Source organism: Ischnura elegans, chromosome 3, assembly GCF_921293095.1.
Source record: "Ischnura elegans chromosome 3, ioIscEleg1.1, whole genome shotgun sequence".
NCBI classification, from domain to species: domain Eukaryota; kingdom Metazoa; phylum Arthropoda; class Insecta; order Odonata; family Coenagrionidae; genus Ischnura; species Ischnura elegans.
In genome coordinates, this window is record NC_060248.1 from 3566077 (window position 1) to 3593285 (window position 27209).

The 27209-nt window shown below is 39.9% G+C and overlaps 1 protein-coding gene across 1 annotated transcript in view; it reads right to left on the reverse strand.

The window, feature by feature from the left end:
- The window catches only part of LOC124156654 (dynein beta chain, ciliary), a 315587-nt gene that overhangs the window by 106489 nt on the left and 181889 nt on the right, over positions 1–27209 (reverse strand). Inside the window, exons 42-49 of the mRNA XM_046531313.1 lie at positions 26141–26365; positions 24448–24658; positions 16384–16660; positions 10723–11008; positions 9939–10112; positions 3611–3803; positions 2885–2997; positions 2582–2775 (exon numbers count right to left, since the gene is read on the reverse strand). Of these exons, the coding sequence (XP_046387269.1) occupies positions 2582–2775; positions 2885–2997; positions 3611–3803; positions 9939–10112; positions 10723–11008; positions 16384–16660; positions 24448–24658; positions 26141–26365 (1673 nt within the window). The remainder of the gene's footprint in view (positions 1–2581; positions 2776–2884; positions 2998–3610; positions 3804–9938; positions 10113–10722; positions 11009–16383; positions 16661–24447; positions 24659–26140; positions 26366–27209) is intronic.

Below are 27209 nucleotides of genomic sequence, written 5' to 3' on the forward strand. Positions count from 1 at the left end.
CTACCCGCTAGCAGCCTGCATCGTATCAGCGCTCAAGCCTCCCTCAAGGTCACCTCACAGGGCGGCAGTGGGAACGAGAAATACGTCACACGGAGAGATTTCCCGGCACTCATACTTACGAGTCGCGTTTTCGCGCGCTTGAAATTTTTCACTTTTCATTTAATCGCGAAAAATAGATATCGTCATTTAAAAATCTAAATGCGCTAAATACGTACTCCAGGAGTAATAATCTTTCGATTTAGACAATAAAAAAATAATAGGAAACCACCCCATTAAATCTTAAGTTTTTATTGCGAACCATATGCTCCTTAAACCAAACAGCATGATCATACAGTAGAATCCTGATTTAAGGTTTTTCAGGGGGGACAAAATTTAAAACACTAAATGCGGAAAAACACTAAATGAGGACCTGCCATTTTTTTCAGGTTTTAGGGTCTGTAATGATTGGAATGGCTTTTTATGAATAAAAAATATTATCTTAAGTAACTAAAAGGTGCTGAATGCAGCAAAAAATTCTTTAATAAAATGTTCTCTGCCCTATGAAGGTTGGATAATACTTTTCAGGAATCAGCTAAAAAAAATGGGTAGAAAAAATAAGTAATGAGAGGATGACAATAGTTTTAATGAAATATTTTAAGAAAATTCTAATAAACATCAACTCAAAAGCATTCCCACATGGATTATTATTATGGACATTAGTGATTCCATTTTTATGCATATTTCAGTGGTCTCGATGAAATTTAGAATTTTTTCTGTAAAAGTGACATGTAGGTGACTATAGCATATCTAATATAATAAGAAAAGGTGTTAGTAGGTACTCAAAAAATCATGAGGAATGAGTGAAATAAAAGGACAGCAGAAGATCGCTAATCCCGAATTCTCAACTACCGAATATCTAGTAAAAGGGAGGTTTTCTGGAATTTTGCCAACTTAACGTTTTCTGTTGCCTCGGCGAAACAAGGGATTTATGAGCCTTTAAAAAGCCTCCTATGCGCACATTTTGGATTTCGAGGTCATCCAAAAAAGTAGAATCTTATTTCTAGCATGCGTACAAATCGATGGTGATTCAACTCGATGATAACACCAGATTCGTTGTCATATATCCGCGGCCTTATGCAGGTCGAATGGAGCCGGGAGAAGTTGCTTACGCGGCGCGCTGATCACCTTGACTCCGACGCCTCGTTTCTCGGCAGCTTTTAATAAAATTTGGTTGGACCTTGAATAACGATTAGCTAAACTCTGTTAAGTGAAAAGGTTTAATCTTCAACAGAACTGGATTTCATCCGAAAAATTGTCAGTGCCTCTGGAGTTTGGCAATTTCGTCAAGGTTATGATGTCGAAGTCAACCACCAAGGGATACCTGCCGGATTTTCGTATTTTTCCGCGCTCATCTATTCTACCGTGAGTATGCGGTGATTTTTTTTTCCAGCATGAGCGGTTAATTTAGAGTCATGGACCGTGATAGTTCGTCAAAACTCCGATTGTCATTCTCTTTTGACATTAATTAGCACCAGATAAATATTTTTGAATCGACAGCGATATCAACCAGCCGCATGTCGATAAATTGGCTCCGGGATATCTAAATTACGATGTAAAATAATGTTGTTCCTTAGGGAAAGAATGCTCTCACTCACGGTCATGACAGGGGAAACACTTCCTCTGTTCTTTCGCTGTTCCTCCATGGAAACTGACCATGGAATGGATTATAAAAAGAATCTTCTAGTGAACTGCGCCTCCTCTAGTGAACCGAAAATGATATTGGGCCTCTTTTGAAAAGAGAAAGTAGCCGACTGAAAAAATATTGGGCTAATAATCGACTGCCCGTAGGAAGTAGAGTTGAAAGGGGCATAAGCCATCCATTGAAAACATAACGAGAAAACCATTATTGTAGTGGCCCTCGGGAGGATAACTCGTGTAATCAGTCGTCACGTATCATCGAAGTCAAGTTCAACAAGTGAAGGATAAGGTAGTTCGAGGTTATTAAGGGATGACTTTGCTCCATTAGATCGGATCTCATACAAAAAGTGCCTGGTGTTTGGATCAGAAGGGGAGCGAAACATTACGAGAAGACAAATCACCTCGCGCTCGCGGAAGAAAGCAGTTGAAGAAGCGTTCCCCGGTAGATTCTATCGACTCTTGGTAAACTTTCATGAGCCTGTTCTTGTTGATGAGTATAAATTCGAAGATTTGGATGAACCGTCATGAAAAAACGTTAAATCGGGCAAAAAGATCTTGAGCGGGACAAATGTTTACGACCATAAATGCGGAAAAACGCAAAATGCGGAAACACTAAATAGGGATAATTTTTACGCTGTCCTAATAGGGAATGAATCAGGACCCAAAAAAAAAAACGCTAAATGCGGAAAAACGTTAAATGCGAAGACGTTAAATCCGGATCCGACTGTATTTTGTTTGGCCCACACGTAAGTAACCACATGCACAACATTCATCCAGGTAGATTCCTGAATGCCGTAAAGGAGGTGACTCATTCACTTGATATAAAAGTATTTGACAATTTCATGACAACATAGCTCATCCGCATGCGAATGTAGAGCATGTTAAAGTCACCCGGCGCACCCACCTGACTGAGAAGACGCAGAAATGCCTCTGCAAGCGGGGGTTTATGGTGAAACTTCCAGCGGTGGGGTTCATGCACGAGACATACTGACAGTTGTGGATGTCCTTGAGAGTGAGGCGAGTGCGATCATACCAGTGGCCATAATCCAAGTGCTGCCTTATCAGAGTGTGAGGTTGCACTGTGCCATAATTGTCAACCTAGAACAATGAGCAATGATGATGATAAGAACACACTGTGGGATTGAGATACCTTTTAGTTCAGTTTACTTAGAAGAAATAGCCAAATATTCCAAATACGAAAACTCACCTCTGGCATGTTCATGTCATCTATGAAGTATATCAGCGTCTTATTGCCAGGAGGTCCATAATTCCGACCTGCTTTCTTCTCCAGAGGTTTTTCCAATATCTTTTGCAACATTTCTATTTCATGAGGGGATGAAACAGAAGAATAGGTTGTGCAAATTCACAAGATTAAAAAGAACTTTAGCTACAGGAATTTACAGTTATGAAAATAATCCACCGATAGTTTCAACACAAATTATTACACTTGATGTAACTCAGAAAGGTAACAAAAACCACGGAATAATAAAAGTCTCATGAAAAATATCTGCTACAGCTGACTCAATTCACATATTTAATTAAAAATCAATACCTACCCTAAATCATGATAAGATCAAGAAAACTATGATGACACCTTCTCAAGCTATTAATATGAGAATAAAAATACTTTATACAGTTAAGCTTTATTTCAATAAAAATATATTTTTAAATTTGATATATGTTTTAGAAATGAAACTAAGTACTATGATGTTAAGAATTGATTGTATATGAAGTTGATGAGTGAAGTTTGTAAATTATGTTGGTTATTATGTCATATGTAATATATTATTGCAATGTTTTATTTTAATTACATGTGAAAAGGCACCTATTCACGAGAAGATACAAGCTACTGACATCGACGTTTCATGAGCTAATAAATGAATGATAGTCCATGGGGATAACTTTAAAAACAGCTACCAAAGCAAATGCTCACCGGACGTTGTGTAAAAATTAAAAGGTACGTTGGTAACTGCATACGTTTCAGGAAGTGAGACAAGCTTTTCCGAGACCAGTACTGTCTTCCCCGATCCAGCATTTCCCACCAGCATCACTGGATGGCGTTTCTCCATCAGAAGATCCAAAAAGTACCTGATGCGAATTGTCTCGCAAGTGTGCACCAACACAGCCTGCAATAATCAATGTGATATACTTATTAATTTAAAAAATGGGACACATGAGGCCAGTCCAAAGGACCTCGTGGATGGACAACACAAATACAGCAAAACATATCCCAAATAGAACTGACTGAATTAGCCATGTTGATGACTTAAAACTCTTGTTCTAAAACTTCTCAAAAACCTTTTGTACTCCCTCAATATTTAACACTAGGAGGACGGGAGTTTTGCGCTACCTAGAAGGACGGCTAGGGGTCATTTGACCCCTTAAAATGTATTTTGGAATAAAACGACTAATTTTCAACCAATATTCACTTTAATCGTATTAATTGTTGAATCAGTTCATTAAAAACACTATTTAACCTTATTAAATATTATTTCCACCGTCAAAAGTTAATAACAATTATTTTAAAGAATCATGAATTAAACCGTATGTAGTAGTCGATTGCTATACAAATAATGAAATTACATACACTTAATACAAAAATTGTATTACATGTTTAAACAATAGGGGTATTGGGTTTACAAAATTTGCATTAAAATTTTTAAAATTTATTACTTTGTTGTAAATCTCAGACAGACTATTTTTTCAGCGCAGTTTCCACAAAATATTTTTGCGCTGAATGCGTTCATTGGACGATTCATTCATCTACATCTAAATTTTCACACTAACCCGCAAGCCGCTTAAAAGCGTGTGGCAGGGGGTGTTAGGACACCAGCCATTTGCACATGAAAAAGAATTTGGAAAATGGAACGGAAATTGGTGCAATGATTCAATTTGATGGTATTTGGCACCTTTTTCTTTTTTGTGCCCGTGGAGATATGGTTGTTGGATTTGGAGACGTGTAAATAAATTGATACATGCTATCCATCATATCTACTCCCGCTTTGTTTTTATTATGAAATAGGATGGTCTCTGGTATTCTTTTATTCGATTCGGAAATAGTGTCGTCTGAGATCATGCTGCTGAGTGAAAGTACATTATTGTTCTAGTTTGCCTGATTCTACGTAAGAGTATGGCCTAAGGTATTTTTGAACACTCGCGTTGAATGGATTACATGGCTATTTTGGGGGCCATGCATATTTGTGCGTCACGCCTGTTTTTTCAGATCGTCCATGCAAGAGAATTTTTCCATTTTTTTAGGACTTCCTGCTAGCTGGATGGATGGAAAATAATTGTTACAAGTTACATTAATTCCTGAATTCTTGTGTTTTACGGTCACTTTAGTAATTATTTATTTCCCCAACGCTTGATTTGATGGCCAATCATCATCTTTGCCACAATATGGAAATTCATTTAGGCTGTATTTTCATTTCACATCTGTCAAAACCCAGTACTCCAAATTTGTCTGGTTTATTTGGAATTCACCTCATAAAAGGACAGCTGCATTTTTTTGGATAGAGCTGTGCATTTGCTATCATGCCAAAGTCGCCATCGGATTCACTGTCTTGGACTTCGTCGCTTCCATCACACGCAGATGTTGATGGATTGGTCGAAATGTTCTTGAACTGATGTTTACGATTTAGTTCCTGACTGATCTTCAATATTCCCTACAGCTATTTGAATCGCGACGATTCTCTTCTCTTGATATAGTTCTCGAATTCTTTCTTTCTTCCCCAACTCGCTACTGGTATGCATGCAAAAAAATCTACAAACGAAAGCGCATTATGGTAGAATCTTCTCTAGTTGCATTGGAGGTATAGAGAGCTGGAGAGCTTTAGAAATTCATACAAAAGGACAAAATTTTCAGAAGTAACGCTAATTGCCGTTCGAAAGGCAGGGACTCAACTGCCAACCGTATCTTCCAGGAACTTGCAGTAATGCTTCTTCTCCGACCTACGTGCGAATTCCAAGGGTAGGATTTACAGTAGAATTTTACAGTCCACCCAATTCCTCCGCTCTCTCAAAAAGAGACAGGATTTTTCCCCAGGACGCAGCGTGCAGTCAACCCGCCCCAAACCCCGACGGGGTCAGGCGGCACTAATGCTGCACACACGGCGAAGGGGCTAGGTCAAGTGACAGTGCCGTCAGGCCAGAAAAATGAAAGTTATTCGTAAACCTGATGAGTCGATATTGAAAATAATGTCTCTAAGAGCTCTGAATCTTGGACGACGGAAAACAATTCTAGGGATACGTGACGATTTTCCGGTGTGGGTAATACAATAATCATTGAACAATAAATAAAACAACATTAAATTATCATAATTACATGAATTTACGCAAATCAAGGATTGAAAAGGTTTTATTTCCCTTTGCTGCCCGAAAAATATCGAAAGATTGAGCACAACAAGTCGCTATGCCTAGGTTTTCGAATATAGATATGAGCCCTTGGGACCAAACTGGCATTGAACCGGGTACTTCCACGTTCAAAATGAAGCAAATCATCTTCCACACTAGCCTCTTGCTGATTATTCCATATACATGACACTAAAGTGCCCACGGGCAAGAAAATAGCGCGAAAACCAGTTGTGGGTCAAATGACCCCTAGCCGTCCTTCTAGGTATAACACGTCATAAAAATTTAAAAGAAAACATTATTGTTAAATTTTCACTAATTTATCAAAATATAGACCAAAATGAACAAAGTCAAAGAGTTTCAAAATTAAAAAAAATATTTTAATAAGAGAAAAATAAATTTGAATTCTGAAAATGGGTCAAATGACCCCTGCCGTCCTTCTAGTGTTAAAACAATAATGGACCACATCATTCGCACATTAAAGGGAGCAGTTTCTTTCCAAGATGACATTATAGTAGCAGGGAGAAATGATGAGGGACATTTGGAAGACATGGACCAGATACTAAACAAGCTTGGGGAGCTTTAAACAAGGTTTAAACTTAATAAAGATGAATATCGGTTCATGGAAAGATCCGTGAACTATCTTAGACACAAAACTGACAGGGAAGGCCTACACCCAATGATTTCCAAGGTAGAGGAAACAACTTAATCTCCACCACTTAGAAATGCATTTCATTTCCCTTGGTATTCTATTAATTAAAATACCATAAGGATACCACACAATAAAATCAAAATATTTTTTATTAGATATTTCTAGCTGTCCCTGCACTTTGAAAATTATCTGCTTCTTCTGCGTACACTATAATTTCCTTCCTTTACTTCCATGAATGTAACTCTTTTATTTTTAACTCCTTCCTCAGGAGTAATTACCCTACAATTATAGGGGCACTTGATTCCCACCAAGCCTTCGCCATCAGATATTATCCCACCTGGGACTAGCAACCAAAAGAGGTAAATATTCATCAACAAAGAGACCAGCGGGCAAAACTTTACTTTTGCTTGATGTGAGATATGAAGTAAAGATATTCCAATTAAATGCAACTTTCAAAGTAATTTTACGTGAATTACAGCCAAATACCTAATTGTAAAACAGTTGAACATTGGTACATGTTTTAACTTTATCCCAAGGTATCTATACATTATTCATTCTAATAAAGAAAAAATATGAATTAATGAATAATAATGCTTACTCATCAAATCCTACATGAATGCCCAAATTTGATAACGGCCAGGAGGCATAGTACTCATTGCCTTTGCTTTATTATTTCAAATGGTGTTCCACAAATGGTAGTTTCCTCACGAGTAAGACTCACTATGCTCTTACAACCGTTAAAATGATAACTCAGCACCAAAGTGACTTGATTATATTAATATCAATTGTTTTTATTTCTCATTTATTCTAGTAACAAAAACCTGCCTCTATTCCCCACCCATGTCCTTCATTGTCATAATATTTATAGCAGCCATAATTTCATTCATTAAAAATGTACACAACAGTTATTCACAAGTCTCTCATCACAATCCGATAAAATTAATTAAGATATAACTTCAGTTCACTGTGGGCATGTACATGCTATATAACTGCCTCAAAAATTCAAAAAAGGAATTATTATCAACAATAATGGGGAATCTCAAATGTGCTTGCCTTCCCCTCTCAAAGTTGAATTGTGCTAGAATTCTTGTATAAAATTCTGCGGGTTGTTTTTCATAGGCAATGACTGACGATTACTGAACATAGGGGTCAGCAAGCAACTAAAATAGCTCTCCATAGCAAATGATTGCAATGCATGTTCAATACTCGCTATTAGGATTCGCCGTGAGGAGTACAATAAATGCAGTAATTAACTCAAAATATACATGGCAATGAGTTACAGGGTAACCTTCCTAAGTCTCTTTCTTATTATTGAATCATTCCATGGTACTTTTACAAAATCGTGAGTTTGAGACAAGTGTTATCACTATTGATATGAGGGATATTTTTAAGCCACTGAAGGCAATACAGTAGACTCTCCTTAATACGAACAACGTTATTACAACAACATTATTATAACAACAATAAGGCGCCCCGAAATATGGCTGATCATCAAAAAAATCCTTTCTTCGAATCACCAAAACAAATGATTCTTCCTCTGGGTCCATCACGTGCGGCGTCCCTTCTGCATCCTTTCTTCGTGGAACCCTTTGTAGGCGTTCCCCTTTCTTAGCTGGCAACCCTGCCCCTACCCCGACCTAATCCATTCTGTGTGTCATCGGACAACTCTCAGCGGCCGTGCTGTAGGTTTATCAACTTAGGAACAAGGTCTTGGAACGCAACCAGTGCGTATATCGGACTTACTGTATTCGGGAAGATATCAACCCTCGATTGCGTCGTGCCGCAATCCTCTGCTGAGAAACTGGAATGAATTTTCCTGTTTAAACAATTTTCCGCGCAATTTAATCGTGTTTATTAAATACGGTTTTTTTCCCGATGATTCCTAAAAGAAACGTTGATACGAACTTCGTTATTACGAACCTCCGGTTTTTCGGTCCCGCCAATTTCGTAATAACGAGAGTCTACTGTAAAATCAATGTTATTTAACTGTACAATGTATATATTTTTCTAAACTAAACAGAACTGTGACCTACACATCGAATTTTATTTGATCACAGTATTTTAGGCATAACTACGACCGATTCAAGAAATGTATAATCCTTCCATGTCTTCACATCAGGCAAGTGTAAAAGCATTTTTACACACGTATGTAAAACAAAAATTAAAATGACATAAAAGGGCTTTCTTGGGCACCCAGTGAGTGCTTTTTGTATAGCCAAAGTTTGTGTCGGATATACGCTGTGGTGTTACGTGTTTCAATCTTGCAGATTCGTAACGTAAGCCCAGACACAGGGAACTCCAACTGTCTGTCACTAACTGGATGAGGGAAAGACTTCAAAAAACAAGAATAATCAGCAGTCAGAGAAACAATTGTCACAAAATTTCGATTCATGTTCAATCAAAAGGCATTCCAAGTAGAAATATTAAAAATCAAAATTATTACAAAAATCAATGATGATAACTTTATAATCTCATAAGAAATATTACCAATACTTTGAAATGCTAAGTACAAAGCTGTGCTTGGCTGCCAGCACCAAAAATGATTTTCAAGAAATCACTCCCTCAGTCGACCAATGTCACCGCGAAGATTGCTCATGAGCAAAAAGAGGGCTGCCAAAGCCGGAACAGTGGTAGAGTGGAGGGGGGAATTTTGCAAAGGAGTGGGGGGAATACAGCGATGTCCAAGTTAGCTGCATCGGTATAAACTCCCGGTAGGCACCTGTGTTGACTGGGACCTCTAGAACACTTCTCGTCATCCAAGGAGGGGTTGGGGGAGAACAGTGTACCGTCGGGTTTTCTCTCCTCTATCTCCTGGGTTGGAGACATGGTCAAGTGGTGTGATAGCTGGTTGAGGCAAGCCATTGGAATTCAAGGAGGGGAAAGACATGGTGGGGTGAGCTATTGGAGGGAGAGAGAGTTATGATAGGACAAAGTGGAGTACTTCTCACTCTATACTGCATTCTTATGCCTCAGCACCCACTTCCCCTTGGTTGCCAATGAGTAGGTATTCCTCTGCTATATAAGTCTTGATCTCCAGGTGGGCTGGGTCAGAGGTCTGGTTTGGAGGGCAGAGTTCGAAGGGCAGAACTCAAAGGGCATAGTTCGAAGACAGGAGTTCCGAGACTTAAGAGTCTCTGAGCCTTTGAGTCTAAGGGTCTTTGAGTGAAAATCCTTTGAGCGTAAGAACTCTTTGCCCCTGGAGCAAATGAGGATGAAATGGCAAGAGGGTGGATAACTGCGATTGAACACGATAACATACCTGAAGGGGTATGTCAGGGTCTAGCTCAAATTTGGGCAGCCTCTCGGTCCATGGGACAAACTGCTTCGTCTCTGGATCAATGAAGTAGTCAAACACAGTGCCCTGGGAGGGAAACTTGATGGCCTTGAATTCATTCACCCACCACTTGGAAAATTCAAGACGGTAATCAACCATCTGGGAAGAGGAAGAAGAACAATACTTAATAAGAACTGCATATACAATAACTGCAACAACATATGAAGTAAATAATTAAAAATGATATTAGTAGCCTATATATCATTCACTTGAAAATCAACATAGAAAAAATTTCAACACTCCCTTCCTTCAGCCGGTTGCGTCTGTCAGTCACAACTACCTCACGGCGATACTCACGCAACCTCCACGCTCAAGGTAAGCACCAAACAAACACTCTGTGTTTCACGTGGTGCTCACTGTCCTCCTGCCACAAGCTGTGCTGCACAACGTAAGAGTTATTAAATGCTTGCTTTTATTTAAAGGGCCTTGTATAATTTTGAGATAATGCAAATTCAAAGATAGCCAAGGAAATAAGTAACCTTTTACCAGAGAAGACTTGAACTATTATGACCTCTGCTTTTGCAAATTACGTCCAATTTGTTTACCAAATAATACATAGTGATATCTTACTGAGCAGCTATTTTGATCAGGGTCAATTTATATACATATACATGGCTAGACACATAGGACATTAATTTATAATCACTGATTATCAGATTTCTGACACTTATTAAAATATTGCCCAGGCCTCCCCATGTGGTACATGTACCTGGTCGGTGCTGAGGGCTGCACCAAAGGCCCACACGCATGAGAAGACAAAATATGCCTCGTGGAGCTCCTTTGAGCAGTCAGCCGGAGTGTTCTCCTCGGTGAGCAGGCAGTCGAGCAAGTGGCAGAGGGCGTGCGTGTGGGATATGTCCGTCAGCGGAGTCACCTTCTTGAAGCGAGACGAGCGCGCTGCCTCGAGACACGGCGGCACGTACTTGTCAAACAGCAGCACCAGGTTGGAGCGCTCGGAGGACGACGGCCTCGTCTCAATCCAACTCGTCACAAACCTAGGGATAAACATGCATGAGTAACGCAACTCACTATGGTACAACCACAACACACTGGCTGATCTGCATCCTACACCCCCAACCTCAACAAGATTCCCTCACTTCCATGATATTCTTCTTCCTGTGTGGCAACTACATCTCTAACAGACTTTGTCTCCCCTTGCAGTGCTTCAAAACCCATTGTCCTCTACATTATCCTAGGGACATGTCCTACTGCATTGTGATCAGTTGAGGTGCCTACAAATTGTGGTGGTTACAGAGGTGGCCGTCCCCAATCGCCTTTCCAAAAAAGACCATTATTTCTCATCGCCACCACTTGCCTAATAAGCTTCCTACACAGAGAGAGACACACATATCCATGCACCATTGCCCCCTCTTCTTCCCCTGGAAGCATTGACCCTGTTCGCCTAGCCAGACCCATGTTGTCACAAGCCGAACCTTCTACAGTACACACTCAATTATACGAAGCTGGATATTACTTAATTTTTGATAATACCAAGTGACGTTGTGGTCCCGGCAAAAAGTCTATGGTACACATGGCACTATTCAATAATACGAAGTTTTCCCTACAAATCTCAAATCTTCCCGAGTGATACCTGTTCACAAAAAAGGTTCTCGCGAAAATGCAGATAACTACAGACCTATATCCATCCTTTCTGTTTTTTCTAAACTAATGGAAAAATTGTTTTTCACACGTATGTATGAATATTTGTCTTCAATGAAGCTACTCCATGACAACCAACATGGTTTTCGGACTGGTAAATCCACTACAACAGCCTCCTTTGAGCTCATAAACGAAATACTACTAGGCCTAAACGACAAGCTACTAACCCTTGGAATCTTCTTTGACCTAAGTAAGGCTTTCGATCTCATTGACCACAACATTCTAAAAAATAAGCTCTGTGCTTTCGGCATCGTTGGTTTGCCCCTTAAATGGATCATGTCCTATCTGAGTGAAAGGATGCAAGTTGTCTGCTATTCCATCAGTCACTCTACTGTTAAATCCAGTGCAATGAAACTCTCCTGTGGGGTACCCCAAGGGTCTCTCCTGGGACCGCTCCTATTCCTATTGTTCATCAATGACCTTCCAAACCACCTATCCCATGACAAATTAATTCTCTATGCAGACGATACATCTGCTATCATCACAGCCGACAGTCCCCAAAACCTAATCCATCTCAGGAATATTACTGTCAACGAAATGCAACAATGGTGCAGCAAAAATAACCTCATGCGCAATGAAGAAAAAACAGTCTTCCTTCAATTTCTGCATAAGAGATCCAATAAGGTAGATCTCTTCCCAAGTAATAATAAAAATCCACACGGAAACAGCATAAGTACCTCTAAGTTCCTTGGACTTATCATTTCCGAGACCCTAGATTGGTCACATCATATTCAAGCAACAATCAGCAAAGTATCTGTAGGCACCTTCATGATCAGGATGTTAGCACCAGCTGTGTCTCTAGATACTTTGAAAAAGCTGTATTTCGCCAAAATACACACCCACTTATCTTATGGCATTTTGTTCTGGGGTAATTCAGCTGCCTCAAGTAAAGCCTTTTCTGCACAAAAGCAAGCCATCAAGGCAATGTTTCAAGTCGCTATACGTACCCCAGGTAAACCTCTTTTTTCCAATGCCAAAATCCTCACACTCCCTTCTTTATATATCTTGACATGTGCTTGCTTCATACACTCCAACCGGGACAAATTTCCTGCTAATGCCTCTTACCACAATTACTCTACCCGCGCTAGAAATAATATACACGCCCAACAGTACTCAAGTTCTCTCTGCCTGAAAGGCCCCTACCACTCTGCCTCTACAATTTATAATCACATCCCTGAGGAAATTAAATCCCTCTCTTCACCTGCCGGGTTTAAAGGGAGGGTGAAAAATTTTTTATTCAGAAAGTGCTACTACAGTCTCTGAATACCTCGAAGACTCTCATAAAGACATGTGATATTGAAATGTATTATTGTACGGTTTTTCCCTTTTCTGTATTTTTATTGTATATATATACTTATGGTAAACGCATCTCCTAATGTCTTTTGTTTTTTTACATTGCATCTTTTTTGTATGCAAATCTTGACGTAGCCATGCATTTGTATTTTGCCAACAGTGATAAATAAATATTATTATTATTTGATTATACAAAATTTTTTGTAATTACGAACATCGGGCTGCGTCCCCAGGAGCAAATGGCATTCGTTTATATGAACTACAGAGAAATATTTTTCAACAAAACTACCGTATTCCTCCGAACATAGTCCCCCTCTGAATACACCCATGTCTCGTATAGCGCAATTTCGATTAGCGCAATTTCGATTAGCGCAATTTCGATATAGCGCAAATTCGTTCCTCGGGGAAACATTGCAACGCAGTGTAGCCTAATCAAAAATCTTAAACGCTCTCGTGATAAAACGTGAACTTGCGCTAAGTACACACGAAATTTCTACCATTTTATGCATACAAATATTATTGCTTGCCTCAAATCTTCTTTTTTGTTTATATATTAATCGAAATCCATTGCTGTGCAATGGCCAAAAGGATTACTCGTCATTTGGTCCAGATAGTCGGCCTACCGAAGTAATTTATCTCGTCTCCTTAACAGAATGAGTTAATTTAGATCATTAATTAATCGTGGGGCTAGTGGAAATGAGTTTTTTTTAAGCAATACTGGATGAGACGTAATTTTTGCCGTCATAGGTTATCGGGCGATTGACTTCCAGGTAGAGGGTCTACGCTAAAGCCTTCAAGGTCATCGGTATTCACGGGGGAGAAATGGAGCGGTGGCCGAGTTGCACATGAAGAGCACCAACATATAAGAGGGTCCCCGATAGAGTCTCAAACACAATAGCCTCGTTCCCTCCCAGCAGTCGTAGGCCCTCTGCGTCTCAAGAACACAGTTCAGCAGTAGAAGGTGATTTCGATAGAGCCATGCAGAGTAAAAACCAAGAGAAAATGGCAAAAAATAGGAATGCGGGTAGAAAAATCAAGAATTTATCAAGAAAAACCATAAACCTAGAAGAGAAATTGATACAGGTCAATTGCTTTGAAAATGGAGAACGTCAAAGCGATATTGCGCGGAAGTTTAAACGCATGAAGCCTTATTCTAAATAAAGACGAAGTTAAAACATCAGTGACCTCAGCCGCACCAACTTCAACCAAGCGGTCTACACATACGGAAAGTTCATGGTGAATCAGTACAAAAAGACGAGAGTGGTAATCGCTCCGAGACATTTAGTGAAAGCTCCGGTTGACTCCAGAATTTAAACGGCAAGCAGGTATTTTCAGTGCGGCGATATCAGGTGAATCTGCAAGTGTTGATAGCGCAGCCACCACAACATTTTCTGATGAACTCCAAGCTGTGATTGAAAGTGGCTCCTTTCCCCCTCAACTAGTTTTTAGTGCTGACGAGACGATATTCTTTTGGAAAAGAATGCATTCTCGTTCATTCATTTTCAGGGAAGGGAAACCCAGGTCAGGTTTCAAGGCATTTAAAGACTGTTTCACGTAGCTGCTAATGACTCTGAGGACTTCAAATTAAAATGATTTATCATTCATAAACTCCGCTAGCTATGAAATGGCATTCAAAGTAGCATTTTACTGTCATTTCGATGAGCGACAAAAGGGCCTGGGTGACACAATAGTTGTTTTTAGACTAGTTTGAAAAATCGTCAACTGCCGGCAACGCATTACGATCCCCTGAGATAGCAGTTGTTAGCCCACCCGCACGACAGGAGGGAATTTCAAAAGCACGTAAGAATTTTTTTTAACGTGAATAAAAGTCTTTGAATGCGTGCATACTCTCTTTAAAGATGTTTTAAACTATAAACATTTATATAAATAATGTTTTCTAAGGCTTTTTATGGGAATATAGATGTTTTAGAGGAAATTCAATACCCAAGACCTATGCTACCAGGAACGCATCCCTATCTTCCCAATGTTAAAACGCTCTCGTATAACGCAAATTCGTATAGCGCAAAGACCCCAAGGAACGCATCCCTTGCGCTATACGAGACATGGGTGTATAGTCCCCCCCCTAATTTTGAGGCTTGAGTTTTGGGAAAAAATTTGAAAAATGTGTTTGAATAAGGTCCCCCCCTTAACTTTTATCAAGGGCATTTTTGGAAAAAAAGGGGAGGCTATATTCAGACGTATACGGTAGTTATTCCAGTGAAAGCAGCAAACAAATCAGTGCTTCTGACTGTGGTGAATGGAAGTGTGAAATCATAAATGATAGTGCAACTTTGGAGGGAAAGGATTCGCCTAAAAATTACGGTAGGAATCAAGGAGACGTAGGAGTAGTAGGAGCAAAAATATAGTGGCTAACACAATTTCCCTATTTGGGTGCATACTGGTAAACCTCGCATCGGCAATGCTTCATAGTTTGACATGTGAGGAAGGTTAAGCAGGGGTGCTTACACCCTACATAATTGAATCATTCCTATCCAAGAAAATGCTGCAAGTCCTTAAAATTGCTCAAATTTCAATGTTCTTACCGGTAAATGAGCGACTCATTGAAAACACTTTTCAAATCAACTGTTGGAAATATGAGGAAGGAAGAGAATTAAGACACTCGATGATAGAAGAAATATTTTTCATTTTAAAGACAGCGTTACATTTAGGAGGGGGAAAGGTTTTTTTTCGCAACTTATTAAAAAGATTTGAAATTACAAAACTCGATATTACGAAGTGCCTATCTTCCAGTCCCACTGACTTCGTATAATCGAGAATTTACTGTAATTGCTGCGACTGAACTTTATTCTCCTGCTACTATTATTTTCCAGTAACTCTAATTACCTATGCCTGCTGAAAGTGTCATTTGAATAACAAGCTCTGGACTTCTGGGGCGTGTGAGTCCCCACTGAGGTCTTTAAAAAAAAAAAAAAAAAAAAAATGCCTTACTTGTTGAATACCTTATTTTGCTTTAGTGTGTAAAGTCTGAATTTTTAATGAAATGGTGATATAAAAACTTTTCCTTGAATCTTGCGAAATAACATGGATGACACATTTATATTACATTACAGTGGCGTAGCTGGGGGGGGGGTCTGGTTCCCCCCGAAATATAATAACGCAAATATTTACCTTCATAAAAGAAAACAAAATATTGAAAAATCATGAATTTACTATATATTTCTTCAACAAATGAAGTCATTTCGCTTATGAAAAGTGTTAAAATTAGTTTAAAACCCAATACTTAGGTCACTGTTTTTCAAAAATTTTCACTCCTGGTTTTGGACTCAACCCTCCCTGAATGAAATTCTTGGCTACGTCACTGCAACATTACAGGGCGTCACACTTATGTTACCAACAATTTTTGATGCAATGAAGAAATCTCAAGGATCTATTGTAAAGATTAATTTGTGTGCCTTACGGGTTCCAGCCAAGGTCCTGAGGGTTGATGTAGAGAATGCCTGCACGAGAGACGGTGGCCGGAGTGGCCGTCCTCAAGTTGGAGATCTCAAACAAGAGGCGCATGGTGGGAGTGAGGGCTATGCGCTCATTGCTGGCCAGCGTCAGAACCTTGTTGTCGTCCATGACTGTGTTCAGAGACTCAATCCACATGGGGTCTATGTCACCATCAAGCAATATCCACTTGGGGCAGTCGCTTCCCAAGTTTGCCTGATCTCGCATCAGCACGGACAGAAGACCTGAAACGGCACATGACATAGAAATAGTGATTGAAATATTTTCAAGAATACCACGCTGGTGAAACTCACTCTCGTTGCTTTGGTGAAAAAACCCCCTTGATTGGGAGTCAGATGAAAGACCTTTGGACTCCAGGGCCAATCCCTAGGGTTGTATGCATTTACATGAAGATCCCCATGGCACCCAGACCCATTTCCGGACAGCCCAACTAGGTTTGTGGCTCCTATCCCAGTTCTGGCAAATTTTCCCCCACTTCAACTACATACATATACTGAGTGTGTGCTCATCAAGTAGAATGACAAAAGGTATTATTAGAGAAGGGTCGAATAGCAGATTTCTCAAACTCAAATATCGAATTCGAATATTAAATCATTGCTCGAATATTCGAATACCTCGAATACAAGAATTGCGCAAAGCATATTAAACGTACGTTTTTTCTTCTATTTCCCTTGATGAATGTATAAATAAAAAGGTATACAGTGGAACCTCGATCTATCGTTTTTCAGGGGGGGACAAAAAAAACGATGAATGTGGGAATGTTTGACTAGGTTGCCTATGCAGCAGGAAACCCAGGATTTTGGCGAGTAATTGTGATTTCCTTTAAAGGATTCAAACCAGAATTTAGCTGATAAATGGAATATTTTAATTTTATGGAAACAATTTGGGCATATAGTTGATTCAACTAACATCTCTTTCAAATATTCTGAGGGAACACACCACCTCGCAAAAAAATGATTGCATGCCATCTCAGCTTTTACACTGCTACGATGGATTTCTGTCTGATGTATGCATTCTAATCTAAATCAAAACACAAGAAGTTTTCCATTATAGTGGTTTTAATCATTGCTAATATAACTCATATTTGTAAAAAAAGGAAAAATACTGATGCTGAGAAAAAAAGTCTTCACTCTTTGCTTTTATCGGTTAGAAGTAAATAAAGGTTAAACTATAGATTCTTGAACAATTTTTAATGTCGGGATCCTAACTATATTTATGGTAATCATAATCTGGAACATGAACTTGAACTCCATTTTAAAGGTTATTTCTGCTGATGAATTTGAGGAGATGAAGAAATCCGGCTAAATGTTATTCAAGCCTTGTGCCGGCAATAAGATAAAAATTATTGAGACTAAAGAATCTGTTGTCGATCCACCTCAACTAGAGCAGGAGGTGAAACAGCACACCTGCTAATGACATTTATCAAAAACTATACTAAGGGTGAAGTTGGAAACATTTGATGGGGTGACATCGATAATTTTTTTGCACCAGCCAGGATTTTAAGGATGAGTCGGTTCCTAAATTTTTTACGGTCCACGGTACCAGTCCGGTTCTCTGTTTACGATATGTACTCAGTCCCAAGAATGAACAAGTTTCATAACTGAAATTGGTAATTCATGGGTTGATATAGGATATTCACATGACCAAAAAAATCGGTGTATAAGTGAGGTCATGTACACCCATGTCTCGTATAGCGCAATTTCGATTAGCGCAATTTCAATATAGCGCAAATTCGTTCCTCGGGGAAACATTGCAACGCAGTGTAGCCTAATCAAAAATCTTAAACGCTCTCGTGATAAAACGTGAACTTGCGCTAAGTACACACGAAATTTCTACCATTTTACGCATACAAATATTATTGCTTGCCTCAAATCTTCTTTTTTGTTTATATATTAATCGAAATCCATTGCTGTGCAATGGCCAAAAGGATTACTCGTCATTTGGTCCAGATAGTCGGCCTACCGAAGTAATTTATCTCGTCTCCTTAACAGAATGAGTTAATTTAGATCATTAATTAATCGTGGGGCTAGTGGAAATGAGTTTTTTTTAAGCAATACTGGATGAGACGTAATTTTTGCCGTCATAGGTTATCGGGCGATTGACTTCCAGGTAGAGGGTCTACGCTAAAGCCTTCAAGGTCATCGGTATTCACGGGGGAGAAATGGAGCGGTGGCCGAGTTGCACATGAAGAGCACCAACATATAAGAGGGTCCCCGATAGAGTCTCAAACACAATAGCCTCGTTCCCTCCCAGCAGTCGTAGGCCCTCTGCGTCTCAAGAACACAGTTCAGCAGTAGAAGGTGATTTCGATAGAGCCATGCAGAGTAAAAACCAAGAGAAAATGGCAAAAAATAGGAATGCGGGTAGAAAAATCAAGAATTTATCAAGAAAAACCATAAACCTAGAAGAGAAATTGATACAGGTCAATTGCTTTGAAAATGGAGAACGTCAAAGCGATATTGCGCGGAAGTTTAAACGCATGAAGCCTTATTCTAAATAAAGACGAAGTTAAAACATCAGTGACCTCAGCCGCACCAACTTCAACCAAGCGGTCTACACATACGGAAAGTTCATGGTGAATCAGTACAAAAAGACGAGAGTGGTAATCGCTCCGAGACATTTAGTGAAAGCTCCGGTTGACTCCAGAATTTAAACGGCAAGCAGGTATTTTCAGTGCGGCGATATCAGGTGAATCTGCAAGTGTTGATAGCGCAGTCACCACAACATTTTCTGATGGACTCCAAGCTGTGATTGAAAGTGGCTCCTTTCCCCCTCAACTAGTTTTTAGTGTTGATGAGACGATATTCTTTTGGAAAAGAATGCATTCTCGTACATTCATTTTCAGGGAAGGAAAACCTGGGTCAGGTTTCAAGGCATTTAAAGACTGTTTCACGTAGCTGCTAATGCCTCGGAGGACTTAAAATTAAAATGATTTATCATTCATAAACTCCGCTAGCTATGAAATGGCATTCAAAGTAGCATTTGCCTGTCATTTCGATGAGCGACAGAAGGTCCTGGATGACACAATAATTGTTTTTAACCCTTTCGCACCGAATCCCGCACCTGTGCGGTGCGGATTTTTTTGCCTGAACAACGAATGCCACACCGGTGCGGCGAGAACTTTCTTACCATAATGAACGAATGCCGCATATGTGTGGCACAGGTCGAGAAAAAGTGACCGTGGCGGACACAATAGACCCACGGACGCGGTCGCCCCTCGAGATCCCTCTTAGCGCGAGCCCAATCCCTTCTTCGGCCGCTGAGGTCGACCCTTTCCTATCCTCTCCTCGCGGTCAAGTACTCCTATTTGGAGTGTATTTTCCAAAAAAATATTTGTTGCTTACTTTTTTTGCTGACCAAATGGAAATTTCAAACGAAATTCTAACGTTAATATCAACGGAGTTATAGAACAACAGTCGAAGATATGATTGGCGTACGCTGTTGGAAAATTTTGTGGTTCAATTTGTTCGTTGTAGCATTATTCTGTGTTTCTCATATTGCATTTCATTTCGAGTTCCCGTATTCTAACATATCGCTTTCCCGATTTCTTCAGATTTGGATTTGGGAAAACCTATTGCTTCTCAACCTACCTTTTTACCAAAAGCAAGATCGTGGTTACGATTTTTCTAATGGCAAAGTTCCTGGAATTCTTCCTTAGGAATGTTAATTCCATATTTCTTAGAATATGCATCGTAAAAAAGCCATTACTCAGACCCTTTCATTGGTAATCCCTGTGGAGTCTGGCTGGTGGTGTTTTCGAATGACATTTTAGAGCTGGATGGCTAGGTCCCCCGTGGCGTTCCAGATAAGAGACTTTGAATGCACCCATGAAAAGGCACTCCACCTATATACCTTCATAGTGTTGTGCTGCTGTAATAGCTTTTTCGCAGAATTCCTAATGCTCACCGTGGTTTCTCGGTAAACCAAATCTGAAGCACTATAATCTTCCCATTTATGAAGCTCTCAAATGAGTCTTCATGGAGAGGTTACCTTCTCTTAGCCATTTTCTCAGGCAAGCCTTGTGTCTCGTTAGTTATTTGGAAAACCCCGGGTACATCCGTACGTCTGTAAGTGCCTATTTTTATTCCTCATTTTTGAGTTGTTTCTCAGTTCATCCTTGGCTCTGAAGCAAGCAGTATCGTCCTGTTGTCCGTATTTCAAATAACTATTTCTGTGTGCGAGGTGGATTCTCTCTTTGCAACAATTTGTGTACGTATTGCATTTCGTCTCATCATGGCTAAGAAAAGGTCTTTACCAGATGACTCAATACTGGAGTTTTTGACCAAGAGTGACAGCGAAGATGAAGATTTCGATGCCGATTCCGAAGAGGATGTCTCGGATTGTGAAGAAGAGAGTGCTGAATCGACACATCTACAGAACATCTCCGCTTCATCTTCGAATGACACATCAAATGAGGTGGAAGAGCTTGCCACGAAAAGAAGAAAGACTACCTCCAAAGGCATAGATTGGTTTTCAGGGGACTTCACTCCAAAAATCCACAATTTTGATTCCTCATCCTCTGGCTGTAAGGCGGCATTGTCTGCAAGTTCTCCTATTAGGTCATTCTTTGAAGTTTTCTTCTCCACTGATTTGGTAACCTTAATTTCAGAGGAAACCAATCGCTTTTTTGAGTACACGATGGAGATTTCTTCGGAAGTTACAGTGTCACGAATAAAAACATGGAGATACACTACCCCTGAAGAAATTTATAGCTTTCTCGCCATAACTCTATTGATGCCTCGTGTGAAGAAACTTTCTCTCCACGAATACTGGACCAAGGATATTTTGATGAAGACTCCCATTTTTGGCGATCTGATGACTAGAGATAGATATCTCTCGATCCTGAGGATGCTTCATTTTTCGGACAACAGGGAGTCGAATCAGGGAGATCGCCTGTTTAAAATCCGTCCCGTGGTAGATCATCTGCGTGCCGCCTTAAAAAATAATTTGGTGCCATTTAAAAACCTGTGCATAGATGAAAGCTTAATGCTTTTTAAGGGACGTCTTTTCTTTAAACAGTTCATTCCGTCTAAAAGAAGTCGATTCGGCATAAAAACATTCGTCATCTGTGACTGCGAAACTGGTTTCATCCTGGATTTTGTTGTTTACACGGGAGCAAAAAGTGACATTGTGGAGCAGCATGCGGACTTAGGCAAATCCGGAGATATTGTGTCCACTCTTATGCATACTTATTTGGATAAAGGCCACACCCTTTACGTGGACAACTGGTATTCCAGCCCGGCATTATTCTGTTGGCTACATGACAGGGCAACAAATGCTTGCGGAACGGTTCGCAGGAGTAGAAGGGATATGCCGAGAATGGAGGAGAAGTTAAAAAAAGGCGAGCTGAGGTTCAGATCATCTGAAAAATTATTAGCATTGAAATGGTGCGACAAAAGAGAGGTGTGGATGTTGTCCACTTGCCACTCAGCCGGAGTCATTGAAACGACAAAGAAAGATAGGCAAACAGGAGTAGTGACGAAGAAACCTGAGTGCATCGTTGACTATAATCGCTTCATGGGGGCTGTCGACAAGGCGGACATGATGCTGAGCTCCATTGAAAGTGTTAGGAAATCCTTAAAGTGGTACAAAAAGTTTTTTTTCCACTTGGTTGATATTTCCATGTTAAACTCTTATTCATTGTACAAATTCATAACAAAGGAGAAAATTCCAATGCAAAAGTTCCATCTCTCCGTGATTCGTGAACTTTTAGAAACATATCACAAGAAACAAAATAAATCAAGTGCCGGAAGAAGATCGAATGAGGAGAATGTTCGAAGATTGAGTGAAAGGCATTTTCCTGACTTTGTTCCTGAGCACCCTTTATCCAAGTTATTGCTTCGGAAAAGATGTGCAGTGTGTAGCAAGCACGGTAAAAGATGTGAGTCACGTTACATGTGCAAGGAGTGCGACGTGGGATTGTGCATGGCTCCATGTTTTAAACTCTATCACACTCAGAAAAACTTTTAATTAGTGAACACTTTTGAGCTAAAAAAGATCATAAAAACATTTAAAAAAATTATAAAATACAAAAGTAAAAAAAATATTTTTAACTTCGCCTTTGCCGGTCCAAAGCCCGGATGAAAAAGAAGGATGGGAAATATATATTTATCAAATTTTGCTAAGAAAATTTAAACCAAGCATAAATTAATTTGATAGAAATATACTAGTTCCGTCAATTTGAACGCTATAAATTCGTTTAAAATTTCTGCACGCTCAGAAAAAAACACAAAATTCATTTTGAGTGTAAAAAAATCGATGCAAAAATCAAATATTTGCATATATTAAACATTAATATTTCAGTCAGTTGACCGCGGACTAGCGCTAGGAAGGGGCTATTAATCCTTTTAGGGTCTGGGACAGAGGCCGAGGAAAGGGATTGGCGCCCCGCTGAGTTGGGTCAAAAAAGGGTTAGGAAAGGAACCACTGCTAACCGTCAACGCGAGGAAGCTTCGTACAGAGGAGTAAAGAAAAATTTCAAGAGACTCGTAACGAGGAAGAGTTTCCCTAAACGAAGGTCCGGCGCGAAAGGGTTAAACTGGTTTGAAAAATCGTCCACTGCCGGCAATGCATTACGAACCCCTGAGATAGCAGATGTTAGCCCACCCGCACGACAAGAGGGAATTTCAAAAGCACGTAATAATTTTTTTAAATGTGAATAAAAGTCTTCAAATGCGTACATACTATCTTTAATGTTGTTTTAAACTGTAAAAATTTACATAAATAATGTTTTCTAAGGCTATTTATATGAATATATATGTTTTAGAGGAAATTCAATACCCAAGACCTATGCTACGAGGAACGCATCCCTATCTTCCCAATGTTAAAACGCTCTCATATAGTGCAAATTCGTATAGCGCAAAGACCCCAAGGAACACATCCCTTGCGCTATACGAGACATGGGTGTATAACTGAAGGTCCGAGGTTCGACAGTATTTCATTCCATTCCAATATTTTATTTTCGTCCAATATCATTAGACCCACACATATTGGAAGTTTGTTTCAAATAGAATGGCATACAGAGAGAATTATGTTCCAATGAGAGATGGGCATTGTACCACCCACCACAAACGTGCAAAAAACGTGGATATAGCAAGAACAAGAAGTCCATGCCACAGTAAGCGCTCGGTAAGCTCTTCAAGACTGTGCATATCTATTTAACTTGAAATTGAAGGAGTTCACCCATTTTACTGGCCATGTAAGATATATAATTCTGAAAATGCAAGATGCTTATTTTGCCAGCCACTTAATGTCTAAGAATCACAAATAAAATGCATATAATGACACCGATTAAACCATTTGGCGCAACATGACTGGATCACTAAGCAGCTGGTGGGCACAGGCCTATGTGAAAGACGCAATGCAATTAGGCCATCAAGTGCAGCTCATGTATTGAGTGCAGTTGGTCTCCGCGGCAGGCTGCCTGTGTTCCACAAGTGGCGGGATGGAGAGTGAGCCGAGGCCACTGATTGGCCCATGCCACGACAGCCAGCCTCATTGACACTGCTCTGCAGCTAGGCATACATCATCTGGCAACAAAGTTATGTTTTCTTTTCTAGCAGAACTATTAGTCAACAACCAGTTAGAATGCATTTTGTGACATATCCATGTTACGGATTGTCCCAGCATCTACAACTTGTCTTTGCTCAGCCGTCAACTCTAAGCCTGCTCATCAGTGTGACTTAAACTGCTTTATATTCAAATCCAGGCCGTGATACTCACAAAACCATCTCATCACTTGGACATTAATTTATAATTATCCACTTCTAATATCTTGAATCAGAACTCTTGGTCTTCAACCACTAATTCATGATACATTAATCCACAGTGTTACCAGAGTACCATCTTAGGCATAATAAAAAGCTCTAGACGTGCAGATGATTCACTAACCAAAAATTGATAGCCTTCCCAGACCACAATTTTTTCTTGTGAAACCACAATTTCTTGCAGGTTTGAGAAGCAAGTAAAAAGCAATAAATTGCAGAAAACAAATGAGCAGAAGCACACACACCATCCTTCCACTCCCTGGTGGCTGGGTTTATGATGCCAAACAATTCATCATTGGTGACAGCCTTGGGGTTCAGGTCGTTGTAGATGGGCCGTCGTCGGATGTTCTGATATGTTCTGAAGAGTGTCTTCCACACCTGCGTCTTGCCCGTGCCCGCTGTGCCCACCACAAACACGGAGTGACGCACCTCCAGCAGCTCCTCAAGCTGAACCACCTGCAATGCAACAAGCACTCAATTAGCAAGGGACTCCATCACATTGCACAACACGTGGATCACTCCTATTCCACAACCAATCCACCCAATGGGTCGTCACCTCACACTTTGCCAATCAAAATTTCCACATGGGTAGGTACATACTCACCACAAACTAAAACCTTCGGGACCAATATGATTTTTAAAATACCCAACGACACACAATATGAATGTTGTTGATGAAGTTAACAAAATCAAGATTCCAGTAATCAGAAAAACTTTCATTCCTTACGAAGAGGAAGTAGAGCAAGTCTAAAATGAAATGTGTACTATTTATTCAGGAATAACTCATGGTGATATTTACATCAATTTACCAAATATTTCATTAAACCCTGTTTTCAAAATTTCACGCCAGACCACAGCGTCTGCAAATGTTGGGTGAGTGGAGCTCAAATGCAGCCACACCTTTGTCTCTGCCTCACAAAGCAGCAAGAGTAGCGCTCTTTGAGCTACGACAACATATAACTACGTGGTGCAAGATGGTTTGCATTAGAAGAGGGCTCATCCTGTACAGTGGGAACAGCCCAAATCTATGCACAGTTGAGCAACCCAAAAACAGAATTCCCTGACCCTGGAGCACCCACAACAGATGTGGCAATATTAAGGCATGCTGCTTCGTACAAAGTATCACTTACACTCAATAACTGCATTCATCTTCACCTGCCGAAACTGTTTCCCACTCTGAAAGAAAAATACTCCCAGTTGGATCCAAGGACAACAGGAGACATCGTAACTCTTTTAACACTTTATTGCCAAGTCAGAACCTGCTGCACATGTTGCCAATGCAATGCCGAGATGACGACACGAGTTGCCAAGATGGGACTTGACCCTGCTAAAGGGATTGGCAAGCCGCAGAGCAGACCGAAGACTGACACCAGCAAAGCAACACTTAGTCAATACGTCCTCTTCATTACTCATTATAAAAAATGATCTTAAAAAGAGACATTGCAAGAGTGATGTTTGGGATCTGGATGCGGATGTTATTCTCTGAAACTATATAGGTAAGGTAGAAAAAGTGTCACGGCTTTCTTCCACACAGGCCCAGGTTCGAGAGATATTTGCATGTAAAGATTTTGCGCAACATCAGTTCCCTTGAGTAAATGCTCGAACTCTGACAAGTCGTACAAGTGAGATACTAAATACCAATGGATCAGAAAAATATGTTTAATAATATTGATCGTGTTATAAATGAAAAGCTTCATAGGGGAAGATGGAAATACATTGGTTCTTATGGGGTCATTTGTTGGACCAAAAATAAAACCGTGAGATCATCGCACATCCGAGGTTCCACTGTAGTTTAAGGTGTCCTCCCTCCGACCCAACCCAATATACACTCAATCACTCACTCACTCACTCACTCTCTCTCTCTCTCCCTCCCCAATTTGTAACCCCCCCCAGAAATTCTTCCTGGCTAGAAGAACCATCCATTGGTATTGCTCACACCTTGAGGATGAAGTTGTCCTCCGGCTGCAGTCGTAGGTCAATGGCCGCTTGCTTCACCGTCCTCTCAAAGTCAAGGTCACGCTTGCGTGGCACATCCAGAGCAGGGAACAGGTCCCCTATGAGCCCCATGAACACGGGCACGTCGTCCGTCACCACCTTGGGGATGTTGAAGTCCCTGAGGGCCCTCATGAGCACCTCCTCCTCAGGCCGACCAGGGTCCCCCCTCTGGAATGCAGGGACACGACTAACGGCAACCGTCAAATCATCCTTTTCTCATTTGAATATCACGTTTGAATACTAAATATCACTTCAAACATCAGAATTGTTCAAAAAATAATCATAATTGCAATGCATTGTAATCGTAAAATATCTCAAAAGGCTTGATAGAAATATATTCTCAGTTGTTTCCTTATTTTATTCCATTTATCAATAAATTATTAAGAAATATCAATGGAGCACATGGAACACGTATGACTCTTCAATAATGAGAAGTACCGAACAAAGTGAAAATGATAAAACTTCCTGAATTTCATGTTAGAGATAGGTCAAATAGCACATTTCCTAAAATGGCGCAGCATACTGGCGTTGCTGTATCGCAAGAGTCCTCAACGTTGCATCTGGTCAACTACCAATGAAGTGCATGCGTCATAGTGTGTGGTGCAAAATTCAAAGTTTTTGAGGTATTCGAGATCGTTCTTATAGCATAATTATTCGAGATCTCGAATATTGAATACCTCCTACTATTTGAGGTATTCGAATATTCACAGATACTATTCGCACATGTCTATATCATATACATACATGTAATATATTTACAAGATTTTTCCAATTCAGAAAATCAGAAGAAGTATGCGTGATGGAAAAAATTTTTTCCATATTGAAAGAAATACATGCATTTTTCCACATTTATAAACTTTCATTCAGTCAGGAATAAAATTTAATAAAAGTGGAAAATTGGACGAGTTTCTTTCAATATTTTCCAGTTCGTTCCAAAGCAATTTCACAAAGTTTTTAAGTTTTAAGTAAGTTTTTTTGTGCAAAAAATTTATGAATTCTTGTCGTGTTCTGC